The sequence below is a fragment of the Leishmania braziliensis genome, chromosome 21 (assembly GCF_000002845.2).
Source record: "Leishmania braziliensis MHOM/BR/75/M2904 complete genome, chromosome 21".
Taxonomy (NCBI): Eukaryota; Euglenozoa; class Kinetoplastea; order Trypanosomatida; family Trypanosomatidae; genus Leishmania; species Leishmania braziliensis.
In genome coordinates this window covers 546,016-565,338 of record NC_009313.2, presented here as the reverse complement: position 1 = coordinate 565,338, position 19,323 = coordinate 546,016, and the positions used below count along the sequence as shown (strand labels likewise).

The 19,323-nt window shown below is 59.3% G+C and overlaps 5 protein-coding genes across 5 annotated transcripts; all 5 read left to right on the top strand.

Moving 5' to 3' along the window:
- Window positions 1–69: 69 nt before the first annotated feature.
- LBRM_21_1660 (hypothetical protein, unknown function) lies at window positions 70–969 on the top strand (the record flags this gene model as incomplete). Its single annotated transcript, XM_001564818.1, has 1 exon — window positions 70–969. The coding sequence occupies one exon, from the start codon at window positions 70–72 to the stop codon at window positions 967–969; it is 900 nt and encodes a 299-aa protein (XP_001564868.1).
- Window positions 970–4,259: 3,290 nt separating this feature from the next.
- LBRM_21_1650 (conserved hypothetical protein) lies at window positions 4,260–8,375 on the top strand (the record flags this gene model as incomplete). The annotated part of the gene is made up of 1 exon (XM_001564817.1): window positions 4,260–8,375. The coding sequence occupies one exon, from the start codon at window positions 4,260–4,262 to the stop codon at window positions 8,373–8,375; it is 4,116 nt and encodes a 1,371-aa protein (XP_001564867.1).
- A 721-nt stretch (window positions 8,376–9,096) lies between these two features.
- On the top strand, window positions 9,097–10,731 carry LBRM_21_1640 (conserved hypothetical protein; the record flags this gene model as incomplete). Its single annotated transcript, XM_001564816.2, has 1 exon — window positions 9,097–10,731. The coding sequence occupies one exon, from the start codon at window positions 9,097–9,099 to the stop codon at window positions 10,729–10,731; it is 1,635 nt and encodes a 544-aa protein (XP_001564866.2).
- A 724-nt stretch (window positions 10,732–11,455) lies between these two features.
- On the top strand, window positions 11,456–13,474 carry LBRM_21_1630 (hypothetical protein, unknown function; the record flags this gene model as incomplete). Its single annotated transcript, XM_001564815.1, has 1 exon — window positions 11,456–13,474. The coding sequence occupies one exon, from the start codon at window positions 11,456–11,458 to the stop codon at window positions 13,472–13,474; it is 2,019 nt and encodes a 672-aa protein (XP_001564865.1).
- A 3,199-nt stretch (window positions 13,475–16,673) lies between these two features.
- Window positions 16,674–19,121, top strand: LBRM_21_1620 (conserved hypothetical protein; the record flags this gene model as incomplete). Its single annotated transcript, XM_001564814.1, has 1 exon — window positions 16,674–19,121. The coding sequence occupies one exon, from the start codon at window positions 16,674–16,676 to the stop codon at window positions 19,119–19,121; it is 2,448 nt and encodes an 815-aa protein (XP_001564864.1).
- Window positions 19,122–19,323: the final 202 nt, after the last annotated feature.

Genomic DNA, 19,323 nt, shown 5'->3' with positions numbered 1-19,323 from the left:
GAAGCCGAGCGCCTGGTCACTCATTCACTCGTCTCTTCTCACCCCCCCCCCTTTCTACCCTCTGCTCAGATGGAGAAGACTCGCTGCTGCAGACACTGCGGGTGCGCGATACGTTATTGCCCGTGCTGCGGCGCCGAGCTCGCTGGAAAGCGCGACAACGCCGTCAAGGGCCTCAGTAGTGGTACAGGTGGCCGCCTATCGTCTTGTAACTATTCGTTTTCCCCTCACACGGCCGCTGACCGCGCTGAAGGCAGTGGTACCCCGGCGCCGTGTTGTCATAGCACGTCGACCTGGCGGGAACGACTACCACATCGCGCCGTCAGCGCCTACGAGGTGTACCTGGCCATAGTCCATGGCTTCGTCGTCAAGAAGGGCGATGAGGAAGCGGACGCTGCTAGGGCCGTTGCACTCACACCGGCGGCAGCGTCGGTAGCAGAAGGCGGGCAGCACAATGATGAACAGATGCGCGGTGCTGCTTTGTCGTGGCTGCGTATGATGCCTGGAGAGAAGCGTGTCTACGAGGTGGAGGCACAGTTGTGGCAGGCTCGACTGGCGACAGTGAGCCGAGAGCGTACTACCTCCGCTGCAGCAGTTGCTACGGCCTTGCGTTCGTCTACAGCAGCGCCACCCTTGGTGCATAACCTGGAGGAGAGGTCTTCATCGGCCGCTGCGGAGCTCTACACGCTACCTTTGGCAGAAAGACTGTTGCCACAGCAGCCGGCATCGCGTCTTGTTGCAAAGGTCTCGTCAAAGACGCTCACTTCAGAGCGCCTGCCCCGCAGCAAGACGAGCTTCGCACTGTTCCGTGCAACCGTGAAGGGGCGGCGCAAGATGAGCATGAAGGAGATCGCCGCCGTGTGGCGGCACATGTCAGCGGAGGAGAAGGCGCCGTATGACTCGGCGGCAGCGAACCAGCGCACCGAGCAGCTCCTCTCGCAGACACCGTCAGCACCGGGCAGTCAGTCGTGACACCCGCACGGCTGCAGAACTTCAGACGAAAAAAAAGGCCACGGGGGGAGGCCGCTAAGGAAGTACGAGGAGGGGCGCTTGGCATCAGCCCCGCGTCTTTGCAGCTCCTGCGCACCGACCCAGATACACATATCCCTCTACATCAGCTTACTCGTGGCCCTCTTTACAAGCCCTGCGCTTGAGCTCTGTGCACCGTCCTTCTCTTTTCCTTTCTCCCTCCTACTCCCACAGACACGCACACAGGGTTTCTCGGTGTGTCCGCGGAAGCCGTGCGTGTGTGTGGGGGGTGGGGGGTGGGGGAGGACATCTGCTCTCGTTTTCCTCTTGATCACCTTCTCACACCAGAACAAGACGCAGGCAGTGTGAGGCTGCATCACCCTTCCCTCTCCAACACTCGTGCGCTCACGCAGAATGACAACCGTGCGTGTTTGTGCGTGGGCAGAGACAGACGGAGGAGGGAGGACGCGCTCACCCTCCCTCCCCGTTTTCCGCTTTTTCCCATTCTTGCTGGATCATCTCTGAAGCTGCACTGTTCACACCCCTTCTCCCATGCTAACGCTTCCTCACCCCATGCCCTCTTCCCTCTCGCATGTCCACACGTGCATATGATTTCATCTCACACACGCTGTTGCTCGCATTCGCTCCTTCCCTCCGTTACTTTACTTTGCGTATCGCCACGTTTCTAAACGTGTGAAGTCAGAGGGAGAGCGGATCACTGACAGCAGCGAGCACACCGACGCCAGGAACGAAGAAGCCACAGTACTTACAGTGTTGCTCGGCTGCAGTGTGTCGCCTACACGCGGATACGTGGCTTGTGTGCCGGAGCTCAAGAAACACAACACGGCACATATTTTTTTCGTTTTTTTGTTTTGTTTTCCTCACTGGTCTCATGGATACCGGCGCACTTGCACCCACCGACAGCCAATCAAAGCAGTAGCACCAAAAAAAATTCAACGGCACACAGCAGCACCCAACGACTTGCCCGTTCGACGTAGAAGGATACGAGCGAATCAAACGTGAGAGGGGGCGCAGGGGAAGAGGTCGCCGTAAAGGACGGTAGACTGCGTCCATCCTCAAACCCACGCTCCACTCACGTGGAGAAAAACAAGACAAATAAAACAATACAAAAAAACTGGAGGAGCGTCAGTGACAGCAGCGCGGCTGAGGGATCGCTGTGACTTTCGTCGCTCACAGCGGCTGTCTTTTCATCGCCGTCATACACGCACGCACTCGCACTCGCACTCGCACTCGCCCACCTCCTCTCTTTTCCTTTCAGCTGCCTCTGTGGGGAGACGCCCTCGATTGCGCCTTCTCCTTTGGCTTTTTCATTTGTTTTTCTTTTCCCCCTGTCGACGCCTCTCTCTTACACTTTCCCTTTTCGTGTGCGCACGTGTGGACGCTCTCCTCTCGAAGGTCTCTTGTGCTTCTCCTTTGTGCTTTGATTTGAGCCTCTCAGACCGCCCATTCTCTGCGTGGCGTGCTACTTGGTGCACCTGTCTGAACCTCTGTGCTCTCCCTGGTGTTCTTGCTTCTCTAGGCACTTACGTTTGTCTTGATCTCGCGTGGCTCATTATCATCTCCTTGCTTGCTTCGGTTATCGTACTTCCCATCTCCGTGCGTGTGCTCGTGTGTACCTTTTCATCTCTGAGCCTTTCTTCGAATTTTTTTTTCCCTCCTCCCCTCCCCTCCCCTCCCCCCTCTCTCTCTCTCCCTCCCCATATCGTTGCACACGCTGACTGTTGTAGCTCAACTCACTTTTCGTGCGTCGATACGGAAGAGGGCGTAAGCTCTCTCTCTCTCTCTCTTCTAGTTTACTCCTCTTGTCTTTTGTTCTCTTTTTGTTGTTAGGCCACCTCACTTGTGTTCTCTTTCGCTCTTTCTCTCTCTTTCCATTTCTGATCTGCTTGCTGATTCCTCGTCTCTCTTTACGTGTGTCGTGCTGTCTCTGATTTGCGCCTCCTCGTCTGTCTGTGTGGCTCTGCTGGTGTGTCTTTTCTTTGCCGGGTCGCCCCCCCCCCCTCCCTCCTCCTCCTCTTCTCTCTTTCCATCTTCTGTATGTTTACACTGAGTCATTTATAAAGCGCATCTCTCCCTGCGGGTGTGCTTGCCTGTGTCTCCCTCGCTCGCTCGCTCGGTTCTTCAGCTGCATCCCGTCGCCACTCTCTCCTACGCTGCTTTTACATTTTACGCGGTCATTTGACTGGTCGCGCATTCTTCTCTTTTCTTTCGTGTTTCTCGGCTCTCTCTCCCCCTCTCTCTCTGTGCGTGTGTGCGTGCGTCTCTGTTCTTCTTGAGTGTCTCATGTTGTCGTCTTCTCTTTCCGTCGTCTTCGCTTCGAAAACACCTCTCCCCCCTCCCTCTCCCCATTCCCCCCTCTTCCACCCCCCTCCCTCTCTTCCTCTCCTCGTTTGTATGCCGTGACGTGACACTTTTGTCTCTCGACCTCCCTTTCTTCTCTGTGCCTCCCCCCTCTGGTTGTTTTCCTTTCGTTTGACTTTGAGTCTTCGGACCGTTGTACCACTATCTCTTCCTCGGCAACCAAGACGGCGGCAGCCGACTCCACTTGTTGACTCGCACCCATCTCTCATCACTATCCCCGTCGAACGTCTGCGACTTCTGTTGTTTAGCCTTTCTTCTCTCTTCTCCTTCCTCGGCTTTCCTGCCCCCCCCCCCCCTCTCCTGACTTCCGCTTCTCTCGCCCATCTTCATCTGTGCTGTGGTTGCGGCGTTTAGCTTTTATCTCACGCTCTGTTTGGTCGCCTCCATCCCCCCCCCCCCCCACTCCCACTCCCACTCCCACCCCCTACACCCACACACACACCCATAGAGTGCCATCGAGAGCACACAACGCACGCGCTCACAGAGGCACAAGGCGTACAAACCTGTGGAAGCGCTTGTCATCCCCCTCCCCTCTCCTCTTCCTCCTCCTCCTCCTTCTCTGCTTGCACCTTCGATTCATCTCCTCCTCCTCCCCTACGCTTAGTACCGTCGTCTTCTCCTTTCCTTTGCCGCTGCTGCTGCTGCTGCTTCGTATGGTTGCGCTCTCCTGTTAGTTTCTTTGTTCCTCCTCTGTCAGTTTGCTCACGCACACTCTGTATTCCTGTTGTATCCCCTCATCCTTCCCTCTCCCTCTCTTCGCCATTGCCTTCCCACTGTCTCTCCCCCCTCTCTCCCTGGCCCCTGCACAAACGTGCGGCACCACCCGTGTAGGAGGTCATCAACGCATCGCTGCTCGCGCGGTCGTCGCGCCCGTTGTTGCCGGGCCTGTCAAGCCCCCCCCCCCCCCCGTGATGAAGCCTACCGCCACAAACTCCGCCGCAGCAGCGGCAGTCCCAGGGGACGACTGCAGTCACTATCACAGCCATCACCATCGCCATGACGCCGCTGTTCCACGTCGCACCGACACGGCGCAACACACCTGCTTCTACTTTACTGTGTTCTTTAGCAACAACCCGCCTATCTTTCACTCGAACCGCATTCCACTGGAGAAGCTCGACGTGGGGGCACTGACGTCCCCGACTAGAGCGCGGGAGCGTGCCGGACAGCTGGTAAGCGAGGAATCGGCGGACGGATTGGCGGGCAGCGCGTTACCGTCCTCCTCTTTTTCACAGTGCACCAGCTGCCAGCAACAGTACTGGAAGACCATATTCGGAGAGCTCGGTGCCGACTGCGTGACACGTCGTGGTGTGGGACACACCTGCGCAAGCACCCAATACGCTGCTGGAGCATCGGCAGGGGAAGATCGAGGTGGTGCTGTTCCCGTTGTCGAGGACTATCGCAGCGCGTCCGCAACGGTAGAGGAAGTGCCACAGCAAACACTGCAGAATGTGGCGTTCCCTACGACGTTCGGCTGCTGCGGCGGGGCCTGTGCCTTGCCTCTCCGAGCGAGTGGCCGCCGTATGCGGTGTACCTCTGCAGCGCTCACGCCAATGATGCCTCCGCCAGAAGTTGCCGTCTCCTCGAAGGTTTCATTCTTGAAACGAGAGGCGTCGCCGCTGCTGCAGTTGCCGAGCGCCGCATACACAAAAAATGTGAGGGCATACAATGCGAAAACGTTGATGCAGGAGTCAGACTGCGGGTGTGCCCAGGCGCGTGCGCCCGAGCTCACTGAATCCTTGTCTTCGACGGTCGAAACTTTTCCCCTCAGCGACACCACCACGTCGGTGAACGACCCATCGACTTTCGAAACGGTGACGTGGGCTTTGACTACATCAGATCACCTCAAAGTAGCGCTCCCCTCTCTCCAGCATAAATATAGAGACACTGTGGCGATGTGCAGTCACCACAATGAGGATGCTACGGCTACCACCATCTCTACGGCGCCGCAGCCGCACATCACGCCTACGATTCCCAACAGGGCTGAGCCCAAGGCGCTGCCACAAGGATCGATGGCTACTGAGGCTCCAACCCCGGCGCAGCGAGATGGGACGTACTCAGCTGCATGCGCACCAGCTGCGAGGCTGATCACCTCACCCACCACACCAGTACCTAAGACACTCGAAACGAGAAGCGCCACCCACAGTACTCCGCTGCCGCTCGCCGCTGACACGTCGGCCGACCTGAGTACCAGCATGAATGACACCGGCTCCGCCCCTCCTGCAGCTAGCGCGCCGATGCACGAGGGGCCGCCGTGGAACATGAAAGTGGAGGAGGTGCGCTCCGCCAAGGGCGAGCTCCGCTACTACCGCATAATTCTCACGGTCTCCTTCACGGCACTTGTCACAACGCACACTGGCTTGATGCACTCCATGCAGACACGCAATGCGGCCACGGCGTTGGTGGTTCTCTGCCCCCCATGCGGCGTACACTTCCGCTTCCTCCTGAATCACATGGATGTGCTGCGCAGTGTGTTGAACCGCACTACCGAATTTGCCATTCGCACTGTTCAACGATTTTTTGGTCTCCTCTACTCGCCCACGCAGAGGCCGAAAGGCTCGCAGCAGCAGGCGCTGAAGGCCATTGCCACACTACTAGAGGCGCACCCGGAGGCGTTTGCAACGTATCGCGCTGTGAAGACGGAGCTCACAAACGCTCTGTGCCTTCGCTTTCCTCTCCCAGTGCTGACGCCTGCGACGTCGGCGTGGGCGGTGCCAGTTCTGATACGGTCTTCCCTGTTCAGCGCGCGAACTCGGTCTGGTTCGAAGGGGGTGTCGGTAAAGTCGCCCAGTGGGTCGTGTGACGCGCGGGCGACATCGATGAGCTGGGTGGGCTCAGACGGCGCATCCGCCTCAGTAGGGCGGATGTCTGGTGCCGGTGCACCGCCCTCCGGCTCTCCTCGTGCGGCACCTTTAATCTTGGCTGACATCCTTCACGAGGCCACTTCCTTCGTGCGCGAGTACAGCGAGTGCTTCGCGAGTGCCTTTATCTGCGGGCTTTTGTCATTGACGGAAAGTGGCTTCGGCAGTGCAGGTCTGCGTGCCCGGAGCAGAGGAAGCAACAGCGCCAGCCCCACTGCCGGTGCGACGATGGCAACACCCACTGTGAGCAACCTAACCAGTCCCAACGTGAACGGCGTGTCTCAGTTGTTGAACTGCGTGCCGAGCAGCTCGTCACCGACAACAGCACATGAGGCGTCGGCGTGTTTTGCGGGGTGCGGCGGTGTCGCTGCTGCTGGGTCAAGAGGTGCCCCAGAATGGCTGTCGCCCTACGCGGCCTACTGGAGCTCGCTCACGGCCAACTGCAGTCCGCTTCACATCGGGAACGATGACGTCATAAACTTTGGCAAACCCACCTCGGCTAAACTGGAAGGCTACGGCCGCGCAAGCCCCAGGAGTAGTGTAGACCACGTTGACGACGGCGCCGTGACGACGCACGTGTCGACTAGCAAAATCTCCCCGAAGGCACCGTCGGTCAATCCTCTGGCTGGTGATGTGTCGTATCTAGCATCGGCCCCATCTGGCAGCCTGGAAAGCCACTCACCTTCGCCAGCGGCACGTCGTACCGTGGCAGACCTCCTTGCGGCACCGTCAGCTGCTGCGGCTGTACCGCCCTCTCCCACAAGGGCGGCAGGCAGTAGCACCGCGCCATCCACCTCTAAGGAGGACGAGTATTTGCTTCACCGCGGCCGTCTGGGTCGGGTGGTTATCTTCACCCAAGACAGTACTCTGGCTCGCCGGCTACTCGTTATCGCGGCGTTCTTGTGGAGCGGATGCGGTTGCGGTGCTGTGATAGGCGGAGGCATAGCGATGCGGTCTGGCGCGCCGTGTAGAGCTGCCACAAGTGGACAGCAACGCGTAGCCCGCAGCGCCGCCGAGGACGTCGCGCTTCGCAACGAGGAGGCACAGCACATGTACGAAACGGCGGTGGCCGCGGCCGTGTCCTCGACTGAGTACGCCAACGTGCCGGTGCAGTGGGTAGCGGAAGAGTTCAGCGAGCCCCGTCTCTGCAGTCTGTGCTCCCGCTTTAGCCCAGAGAACACATTGCTAGTGGTGGTCCCGCGTCAGCTGCAGTGTCGCCTTGTGTACCTGCGCAAGTACGTGACGAGCACCACCGTGCTGGTAGAGGAGCACAGTGGGAAAGGCGCAAGAATCTGCACAGCCCCTTTCCCCTTCCGCTGCCTCATCTCGAAGCAGGTGGTTGTGCGTCCGGACCCAACCGTGACGACGCTGCTGCGAGAAGCGTGTAGTCTTCATAAGAACAGCCACGGCACCGTGAGCTTCACCGACGTGCTTCAGCGAATGGTTGGGTGGCTTCACTGGCAGTCGGCGGCGGTGCTGGCGCGGGAAGCGCACGCGCGAGCAGCGGCGGCCGCCACGATGGCAAACGGCGCGCCGCTCATTCGGTTCGTCAGTACCGATGCTGTGTGGCTGTCCACTGAAATCTCGATCCGCTCCCCGTCTGCTTCTTCCGGAACGAGGGATAACAACGGCAGTCACGCAGCGACGCCGTTGGCCGTCTCGGCAGAGATACTCCAAACACGCAGCACCAACAAGCTCGCATCCTCGTTAGCACACCGCTGCGATTCCTCATGGGTGTACGAGTCAGTGGAGGAGGCCCTGCTTCCCGGCAGCATGGGCGGCGCAGGCGGGTGCTCGTTCATCGCAAACGTACACACGAAAGCTGCAGGCGGAGAGGCTGCGGCATCAGCGATCACAGCCTTCCGCTCTGGAACAACGCCCGTAACGTCGATGCTGCTGGTCTCCCATGGCCTTCTCAAGCCGCCATCTGCCTTCACCTCAGCCTTGCCAACGTCCGCGAACCCCACGAAGGCCACCTCCTTTTCCCCCTTGAAACGCTTTTACCGGTTCCGATCAAGTCCTACGTCGACATTGGCTGAGACCACGCAAAGTCACCCCATCCTATCGCCTGTCACTCTGGGCCAGATGTACAGCTCCAATGGCGCTGTAGGAAGACAGCTGTCACATCTTCTTGCTGGCGATGACGACGAGGCGGACATTCTCACGTAGGGCTGTCGCTCGCTGCATCTGAAGGACCGAGGACAGTACTCAGAGGGGTGATGCATGCGTTTGCCAGATGCCCCAAAGGTGGTGGTCGATTGTTCTTCCTGCTCTGTTGGCGCACAACGAAGGTGAGGGTCATACAACCAAGGGTGGACATAGCTTCGTCCCTCTCGCTGTCTTCTTGCTAAGCCCGTTTGCATACCTATATGCGATCCACTCGCTTCTAAGAGAGGGAAGCCGCAACGCCATGTCCAGGCGCTGATGTGCGTATTTCTGTAGGACGTGCCTTTGCACCTGTCAGCATTTTCCCATACCTGCGGCACGTACTCTTCGCGCCAATTCGTTTCTATCTCTCGGTGCGCTCGATCCAGCGATTACTTGACTCAAAGCGCGCGTGCGTATGTGCGTGTGTGTGTTTGTGTGTGCGCGCCGTTGCTTCTCGCTCTGTTCCGCCCACTCCCTCTCCTGCCTCCCTCTCGCTTTTACGCCTCGCTTGTATTTTTCGGTATCCCACTCTTTTTTTGCTTTGTGTTGGCTGCTCGATTGCTTGCGTTGGTTGTGTGGCCACTGGTGCACACGCACACACACACACACACACACGCGCACACACAAACACACACATTCTCCATCAACAGGGCAGAGACTCTAACGCGGATCGAAGTGGAGCTTCGGCGACACGCAGGCAACCGAAAGAGGAGAAAGTGAGACGTTGGGCGTTACGGTGACCATGTTCTCCACGAAGCGCGGCGCGCTGCTGCTGCACACGTTCCACACCTCTGGTGAAGTCATTTCTTACAAGAGAGGCAACTATCACCTCGTGCCCAAGAAGTTCACCGTAGGCAAACGCATCGCCGTGCGTTCGTACCTTGACCGCAACCGCACGGAGTTGTCGGACCGCACGTTCATGCCGCAGAAGAACTGGTTCCGCCCGTACGACCTGCAGGAGGATCGCTTTGGCCGCGATCACGAGCGGCTGAGCTATCGCTTTTATAACCTCGAGACCAAAGTGATTTGGAAGGCCTTCGACACACCCGAACTGATTGGCATGCTGCTGCATGATGAGACGGTGAAGGGTAACACTGACATGTATGCGCCTGATATGCTTGACGCGGCACTGCACTACACTCGTGAGTCTCGCTACTGGCGCTGCATCGGTATCACGAAGCCGTTCTACGACCGCAACACATTGCGGGCGCATTGCTGGGAGGACAACGGGCTGCAGGTAGGGACGCTCGTCATGTCACAGGCCATGCGGCACGCGCTGATGGACCTGGAGCGTGCCGTGCGCCGCAAGGAGCTGGGCTTGGAGCCGAACTACCTGTGGGACCGTTGGGGCCCGATAGGCTTCATCGATGGTGCCCGCACCGACTACCTGCCCAGGTTCGAGCACAATCCTTACGTCGACCCCGACGGCGTCGATGTAACGGAGCTCGACGTACTGCCGTTCAACACGCACGAGCAGATCAAGGAGCGCTACAGAGACTTCATCGAGCCCGACACGGCGCCGTTCGAGGAGGTCTTTGGCAGCCCGAGCCACGGGTCCCTTACTACGCTGGCCGACATCCCAAGCGCAAGCGTAGCAACTCTGTACAAAGACCTGAAGAGGAAGGCCGGGACTCCAGTCGCCGGCGACGCCGTGGTGTTGGCCCCCGCCGATGTTCGCACGCTTTTCCACCTTTGTGCCAACCCAGAGCTGAGGGCCATGGCGGACGGCAAGGCTTCCTGGGATGAGGTCGTCGACGCCATGCAGCCGGTGCAGGTGGCGCTGGATGAGAGGATCGACGCTGCCAGGCTACTGCAGAACACGCGCCACAGCGCGGAGCGGGTGCGCGCATTCTTTGAGGAGAAGTGTGGCTTTCACGACTTCATGTACACCCCCGACAAGACCATCACGGCGGCGGTGCTGTGCTACTTGACAGAGCTGCGCCGCATCTGCACCGAAACGGCGTGGGGTGCTGATTTAGCCAAGTGCCTGACGGATGTGGAGCGCGTGCAGGTGATGGGTCGCGATGCCTTTATCGTGTACCGGCACATCGAGGATGCTATCCTCGAGAAAAAACGGCGGTTGTGGGCCGGTCGGTTTGCTGGCGAGTCGCATGAAGAGTCCACCCTGGACTACCTGCTTGAGAACTTTGGCCGCCGTGCCGATCGTCCGCGGAACGTTGGCACAACCGGTGTAGAGTTTGACCGGGAGCAGGAGCCGATTGGCCGCCAGGTGCAGCGGCGTGTACTGGACTCCGACAAAGCGAACAAGTTAGCTGAGATGCGCCGTAGTCGAGGTAAGATGTGGTCGAAGAAGCACAGCGTCTTTGATGCGCTGCATGAGAAGCAACTCCAGAACTTCAACTACGGTGTGCATTAAGGCCTGTGCTAGCACGTTTACCCACGTGCCTGTGCAGGCAAGTCCTGAGGAGAGGCGTATTGGCTGTTGGTTGACTCTCCATGTAACAACCACGAGCGCGTCCCTGGCGCTGCTCGGGGGAGAAACACAAGGCAGAGAAAGGAGGAAAAATAATGCGGGCCGGGGGTCCCTCTTGCGCGGTGGTTGAAGCCGGCAGCACACAAGAAACAAAGTGTAGCGGAAGCCACTGCGGTCGTCGTTACTCGGGGCTCAAGCGCATTCGGGTGCGCAGATCCATGGAGAAGAAGAGTGAGAGCGGGAAGCAGCAGAAGTCGGGGGGGGGGGAGGGGGAACCGCCTGTATGTGCGTCTGTGTGTGTGTGTGTGCGTGTGTGCGTGTGTCGATCGCTCGCTGGGGAAGGAGAAGCACTACGCACTTCGGTGCGCCACATTTCCTTCCCTTTTCTCATTGTAGGAGTTCCCTGCTGCACCTCACTCGAGTTCTCATCCTTCGCAAGGTTGTTATTCTCTACCTCTCGCTCTTCAGCCCTTCTCTTCTCGGCCTCCTGTGCCAGGATATCGGTCTTTCACTGCCTCTTACTCTGGCTAGCACTCTTGTCTCTGCTCATGCACAGATCGGAGCACTCACAGCCCCCTACCGAAGTACGCACACGCATTAGCAAACCCCACACGCGTAAAGAGAGAGAACGCACTATACCCTCACCATTGTTGTGTGCACGCAGAACATGAACCATCGACCTGTAGGCCACCAAGGTCCATGCGCCTCGCAAGACCCACACAGACCGCCCCTGTACAGGGAGGAGGAGCAGCAGCGGACAACGCCCATTGCTCCGACTCTCATGTCTTCCGCGTCTCTTGCATCATCGATGACAGTGGACGAGCATAACACCGCTCACATCGGTACCTGCACTGTCTCCTCACGGTCCCGCGGAGCCACCAGTGGCTTGAACGTCTTGTCACGCATGGTAATGCACGCAACCCACGCCACGGCTCCGTGGCCCCGTGTGCGACAGCCGAACCGCATCCAAGCGCCGCCGCGTCTTGCACCGTTATCGGAAGAGCCGATTGTAGAGCGAGGGTTTGCTCCACAGCCTACTGCTCCTGCGCCCTTCGCACTCGCTGAGCCGTCTAAGGAGACTCTTCGCACCCGTCGACGCATGTACGCTGCCGCGGGTGCTGGTACGGCATGCATATGTTCGGCGCGCTCTGCCCTTCCCCTCCTGCCCCTTTCTGCTGCAGTGCAGGCTACTCAGTGGGTTACGCCAGAGCCGGTTTGGCGGCGCAGCAAGCCGCTCACTCGGCTGCCTGTCACCACACTGGGGCAGGCACCAAACGACGAAGTTGCCAGTGCCAGCGACGTCGTGGTCGTCTTCTCTGGCATTGGCACGTTGAACAAGGAAACGAATGGCTTGGGGGGCACAGAGGCATTAGTGCAGTCCACAGCCGCGAAACCTACAAGGGACGTCAAATCGGCCGCGCGCCATGTCGACTACAGAGGAACCGCTGCGCAGACGGAGCGCATGGACAGCCCCTTCACCGTGAAGATCGCTACAGAGAGGAGCCCGGTGACCTCACCCGCTGCTCTAGCGGCTCCGGTGGGGCCTTCACGAGGGGCGTCTGCGCTATCGAGCAAGGAGACGGATGAGCTGGTGGGCGCACCAGTGAGCAATGTCGGGGTGGTCAAGACTTGCGAAGAAGACGCTGTGGATGTCTCCACGTCGTCGTCATGGACACCGTCTTCCTCCTTACACCGCAGCAACTGCGATGCTCACAGCAACGGGGACAGCGCGCTGTGGGCCCATGAGGCGCCTCAGCAGCCGGACTACGCTAACAAGCACCAACTTCCTGCCATCTTCTCGCAGCTAGTTCAGGATTTGCTGGCAGAGGGGCCGAGGGCTGATGTGGAGGGCGATGATGACTCTCTGGAGGAATGGATACATTCGTGGTTCGCAAAACAATGCGCAACCCAACCGCCGCTGCTGCTGCACCTTCACTCCGTGAAGCACGTGCGTGGGCTTGACGAAGCTGCCGTTGGAGCTGCCGTGGCTGAGGCCTGCAAGTGTGGTGAAGGAAGCTCGGACTACGTTGAACCACGAGAGAAGCTGGCGGTAGCTGAGAAGGTAGGCGGCACTGCTCGAGCCGGGTCTGCCGCGCATCCCGCTGGTGGTCCTTCTACCACCAGCAGTGCTGTTGAAGTTGCTGTTACGACTACGGCAAAGCCGGCGTCCGCATCGTTGTTCCAGTCGCCGCCGCACCAGTACGTACCGCTGACAGTCGAATACATCCGAAGTGATCTGCAAAGTCGCACCACCAGTGGCGCATCGCAACACGCAACCTCACCGCACAAGGTGCCGCCGACACAACCGCCTCCAGTATCGCCAGTCACTCTGCACTCTGCTTGTGCTAGCAGCACCTCACATCTTCCGTCACATACTGCAGCAGACGGCAGCGGGGACCTCCTCGTAGCTGTAGGGGGACTTCCTTCATCACCTCAGCAGCAGCAGCAGCAGCAACCGCAGACAGCGAAGCCTCTGTCTGGTGCCCCGCATTTGCCAGTCCCGCCGTCTGCGCGCTCCATGTCATCGCGGCAAAACCTCGTCGTTGCCGCAGCTCTTGCCGGCGTCAGCGAGGGTGACAAGAACGCCGGCGGCATACGACCGAAGCTGGCCACAACGGCGTACGCGGTATTTGCCCATTCCTCCCCATCCTCGGCACCAAAGGAAGCAGCGCACCCGCATAAGTAATCAATGCGAAGAGCACCAGGGGTGAGGAGAGGAGCAGCGGGTAGGGGGGGGGGGGCAGTGTCGGTGTCGGTGTTGAACCTCACAACGAGCGGACTCTTGCGTGTATGTGTGCATGCCATGCATAGGCGCGTACAGTGACACATATTTACATCACACAGTCATACAAACTTGTGTGTACCGTGCAGCGGCACGAGTGAGAGGATGTCGTGGGCAAGAGGCGGGGGGTGGTGCTGCGCCTGTATCAGAGACTCAACTGCTTGTCTCTGGGAGTATATGTGCTTATCTTTATGTTGATGTATAGTTGGCAGCTCCCTCCCTCGCCCCCCCCCCATCTGTCTCCGTCGTGTCCGTCTCTCTCTCTTACCTTCTTTTTGCCAAGTTTGAACCGAGTGAGCGGGGAAGGAAAACGCAGCGACAAGCACAGCGGTGGAAGAGCGACGTGAACCAGCGATGCCAAAGCGCACGGCGCGCTCCAAAACCCTCTCTCTCCCTCCCTCCCTCCCCAGCAGTTTTTCTCTCGCCTCTCTCGTATTGCGTTCGGAGCTCCCCCCTGCGTATCAACTTTTTCCCTCTCGCTTTCGTGTTTTTCCTCCTTCCCCCGTCACGTCGCGGCGCATGGGTAGGCGGAGACTCGTGGCTTTTCTTCCTGCGCTCTGCCGGCGTTCGTTTCATGTATGCATGCCGGCTGGACTCAACGTCCGGCTATACACGCCCACACGCCCTTGTCTCTCAGATGCCCACTGGCATGTCATCGTGAAGAGTGAGAGACGTGGCTTGCTGTTGTACCGCTACACGTGCGTATGTAGACCCATCTCTGGGTGTGCTTGTTCCTTCACCCCTTCCCTCCCTCCCTCCCTCTCTTCACGTTCTGTTGTTTCTCTCCATGTTCTCTTACGCCCTGCGCACCGAGCGCCTCCCTCTCTCTATGTCTGTCTGCCTCCCTCGCTCCCCCTCTCTTTTGTCTCGTAGCAGCAGTACTTGATGTGCACATGTAGCATTGATGCAGCGATGCTGGAACTTTCTGCGCTCGCTTTCCTGAGTAATCCTCTCCTATCTTGTCTCGCGTTTTTCGAGGATATCACCTCATCCCTCTTTTTCTCTGTCGCTCTCCTTTTCTGCTCTCTCTCTCTCTCTCTTACGGCGTGTCTTATCTACTGGCTGCTGCTGACGATGGTGTCGAATTCTCGCGTCTTGACTCACTGTCGCACTTGACTCATCTTTCTTTGAAAGAGCGAGAGAACGCGTGTGTTTGTGCCTCACTCTTTCTCTGTTCTTCTTCTGCCACCGGCATCCTGCGCTTCACTCCAGCGCGGCTAGTCGGCTCTGCTTACTACACCCACCCACCCACACACACACACACTCTCTCTCCTCCTCCCATGTCATTTCCTTTGACTCTTCCCCCCCTCTCTCTCTCTTGTGTTCCCCGCTTGCCCTCTTCATGGAAGCCCCCCTCCCCCCTTCCGCCCCCCCCCCCCTTCACTTCTTGCGGCCCACAACGCCCGATCGTGCGTGCCCGTGCAAAGTACTCCTACACACGCACACGAAGAAACTGGCGCACAACACACCAAAGAAGAGGGGAGCCGAGAACGACCTAAACGGTGTGGTGCCCCTCTTTCGTGGCTGGTCCTCCTCTGGCGGTGGCGCTGGAAAGCTGCGGGCCACATCGCCATCTACCACCGCATTGTGTGTGTGTGCATGATGTGTACGAGTGTTGTGGTGGTAGCACTGTTCTTGGCTGTAGTGGGAGGCCACCAAACTTTCGTCTATTCTGCTGTGACACGTACGCCCTTCTCGCTCCTCACTTCCCCCTCCTCGCTGCCTTCACTCGAGCCTCACTCGTTTGTTTCTGTGCTCTCTCTCTTTATCTCTGTGTGTGAAGGGTTTCTGTTCTCTGGCCTGCTGGGGTATTCCCCCCACGGCACTGCTTGCGGCGCAATGGGCGCACCGGCGTATGGCACAGGACGCACAAAGGTGGCAAAGAGAACGGAGCGAGCGGGAGAGCGTCACGGCCCCCTGGAGGGTGGGTGGGGGAGGGGAGGTGACCGTCGCTACTGCGTTTGGCGCCACAAGAAGGGGCGTTTTGTGTATTGTGTGTGTGTCCTGCTGCAGGTGACTGCACAGAAGTGGTGCTCACAAAAAGGGCAAGCCCAGAAGAATGCCGGAGGGAAGGAGACCGGAGTCCGCGCTGGGACTTCTTCTGGTGTCCCCCTACATCAATCTCCGCGCAGAGCATCTCACACCTCCCTCGATGCGTCTCTCTCTCTGTGCATTGTGTCCTCCCCCTTGCCTCACTCCTTCCCCACCTCTCTTCTTCTCATTGTCTGTGGCTTCGCTTCCACTGTGAGCTGATGAACGCCTGGCGTTCTCTCGATGATGCACTGACGCGGTGGCGGCGTCTTTTATACGGATGCAACCATCTCTCTATGTGTTCGCACTGGCACTCCTGTCTACGTCTCCGCGCTTTACTTGCGCATTGCGGAGGAGGGGGATACCATCGTTCACGACCCACGTCAACCCACGCTCATACACCCCAGCACTTGCATGACACTGGCGCTACCCCATCACCCCACACCCCTCCAGTGAGAGCCTCTTTATTCTCCTCGTCGTGTCCGTCTGTGTGTGCTTGGGTGTCCGTCGTGTAGCCTCTGGCATCTACCATACACACGCACTCCTCTCGCCTTCTCGTTCTCCACCTCCGCCTCACTTCCCCTCTTTGGCATTGAACGCGGGTGTGTAGACACACAGGCGCGCGTGCTCTCTCCAAAAGCCTGCTGTGTCTTGCAGCGGAGCCCCTGCATCTCCCCCATCGTCTTGTTCGCAGCTCTACCCTTGTGCTTCTCAGCACGCACCCCCCCCCCCACACACACACACACCTCTCCTCCCTCCTCTCCGCATAGCGGGCCGATACTAACCAAAGACGCCCACAAGCACGCCAAACGATAGTAGAGAAAAAACTCCCTTTCACTCGCTGCGTTTTCCCTTAGGCGTGACCGTCATGTCGACTCTAGGGAACACCAGTAGCAGTGGTGGAAGCGGCGGCCGGCACAGCGAACCGGCTGCCTACTCACGTGCGGCAGCTACACCAGCGGTCCATCGGTTATCAGACCCGAAGAAAGCAGCCGCGTCCACGATTACCATTGCCACCTCCACTTCCTCAGCACCATCCCGGGATGGCGACTCTGTGTCACGAGGCACAGCGATGCCACTATACATGATTCAGTCTCAGCAGCAGCCACAGCAGCAGGTGGCCTTCACCGCTGGGATGATCATGCCCATCATGAACAAGGGAGCGCTGGCGGGGCGGCAGGCGTCGCCTTCATCCTCGCCACCGACCCCGTCACCGCTTTCCACATCGGGTAGTGAACGACATGGAGCAGCCGCAGCTGCTGCACAGTCCAAAAGGCCTCTGGCGGCTGTCTCTGCACCTGGCGCATCCGGCGGTGGAGCCTCATCAACGCGCCGATCTGCTGGAGCTGTTAGCGGCAGTGATGCTCGGCTCGCAGCAGTGGATCCCATTTCTGCCAGCATCCATGCTGCAGCTGCAGCCGCAGCCGCAGCCGCGGCGCAGTCTGCTAGCACTGCCGGCCCTATCTTCGCACCCAGCTCAGGAGCTCCACCCACCACTGTCATCGCCACCACATCTGCCTCTCCGGGGCCATCGCAGCCGTCCCCACTTCCACCGCCAGGGTCGACGATGGCGATGGCTGTGCCAACGACCGAGGAAGCGGCGAAGGAGGTGCAACGGCAGCAAATCCTTGGACTGGCCAACGCACTCCTCACCTTCTGTTCCATCGGCAACACGCGTGTCACGAGCATTCGCCAATGCACCTCCAGCTTCTTCGTGTTACTGTACCAGCGCCTGTTCGACTGCACCATAGCAGGAATCGATAGATCGCCGAACACGGCGGAGAAGCGGCGGCACAACGTGATGTTGGTGCTAGAACAGCTTCGTCAGCACCCTTACTCGCTCGAAGACATCGAGGCCGAAGAGGTGGTGAAGCTGAATGAGGACCACATCAGCAGGCTCATCATGGTATTTGTGCAGGTGGCAGAGGATATGCGCCAGCAGCAAGAGTTTCAGCAACAGCAGAAGCAACAGGCAGCGTTGCTGGACCGGCAAGACGCAGTTGGCGGGAAGCAACCCCTTGCACACTCAGATCACGCAGAGGACTTTGGCGCTGCCAAGACCACCAGCGGGGCCTACGCGCCGGTAGGCTACACAGTCGCCGAGGTGATCCGACCCCCTGCACCACAGCAGGAAGACTCAGCTGGTACGGGCGGTCTTGGTTATCACTTCCATCGCCCCATGGACAACTTCTACGTGGCCCCCTCACCGCCGCTAAACGGTGGTGCCACAAGCGGGGGAGGTATTATCGACCCTATTGGCGGCAGCGACGCGTACATGGTTTCTGGTGGAGCCGAGCTCGGAGAGGGGGTGTCGCCATCCTCTGTCAGTCACTACCTCGACTCCTCCGTCATGCCAACAGACAACTTGCTGGAGGAATGGTACCGCAACCTCGTGTGCCCGCCAATGGGTGGTTCAGCAGAAGAGACAGAAATGATGTCGGCTGTAGACCCTGGCCATGTGTCTCTCCACGGCGGGTTCTCACAGCGCCGTCACCCTTGCTCGGAACGACTCGGGCGCGAGGCAGGAGTGTCGCTCACGTCCTCTGGCTCTCCATTGTACGGAACTGGGCAGCGCCGCGCCAGTGCATCGCCGACAGAGAGACGCTCGCCTGTCAGCCGTCCTCGCGACCACCGCATGCGAATCCATGCCGATGACATTGTGCGCCGGTTCCAGCGGCTCGATGAGGCGCTTGATGCACAGGAGCGGCGGCACCGTAAGCCCTTTGTGGACCCCGCCGCCTCCACCTTGTCCACAGCCATTCAAGGAGGCCCTGTGGAAAGGGAGCCACATGAACGCCACCATCCCCGCCACCCAGCACCCCAACCGGTATCGTCGTACCCCAATCAACGCAGCGACGACCTTGCATCCGCAACGGAAAAGCGCGGTGCTGCTGAAATCGACCTTGGTGCGCTCCCGCGGCAAAAGGCGCCACCACGGCCGTCGCCACAACAGCCTATGCAGTCCCATGCGCCTTCGCAGCAGAACCACCGGCCCTCACGTGCCCCGGTGCACCGGCTTGTCGTGGAGCCCCCGCTGACACGGCAGGAACGCTACTTTCTCGCCAACCGTCCCCAGCACCGCATTGACGCCGAGCAGCGAGACTGCAAGATTGAGCGGCTGCGCTCAGCTCGTTACCTAGGCGACATGCAGCAGCTGCTGCGCCAGCGCATGCGCCGCGAGTATGACAGTCAGATGTCAGCGATGCGCGGTTCCCTGAAGGAGTCCATCCGCACTGCGAGGAAGGAGAAGATCGACCTCATGCGCCGCGTGCGGGATGAGAACGCGCGCTACCGTGCCGCCTACGCGATTCTCATGGAGGCGGCGGCGAACGAGGCTCAGGTCCCGGCGAGGGTCATGTCTCGGCACACGGCGCAACTGGCAGACTACTACGCGACAGCACTGCAGCATAGCTTCGCTGTGTGCGAGTCGCTGAAGCAAGAGGCGGACCGTCGTACCAAGAATGAGCTGTTGCGCTACGCGGAAGAGGTAAGTGCGTGGCAACAGCATTTTCTCATGTAGAGATACGGCGTGCTGGCACACGTGGTGTCGCCCCCCCCCCCTCCCCCGAGGGCGTTTCTGCCCTCACCTTGTTTGCGATGTTTCCTCCTCTCTCTCTCTCCGCCCCTCCAGTGGGTCTGCGCAACCGCTGCCGCTGCTGCCGCGTCCGTTGGCCGTTCTCTTCTGTCCTCCTCTTTTGTTCCCTTCAACAACTTGACAGAGG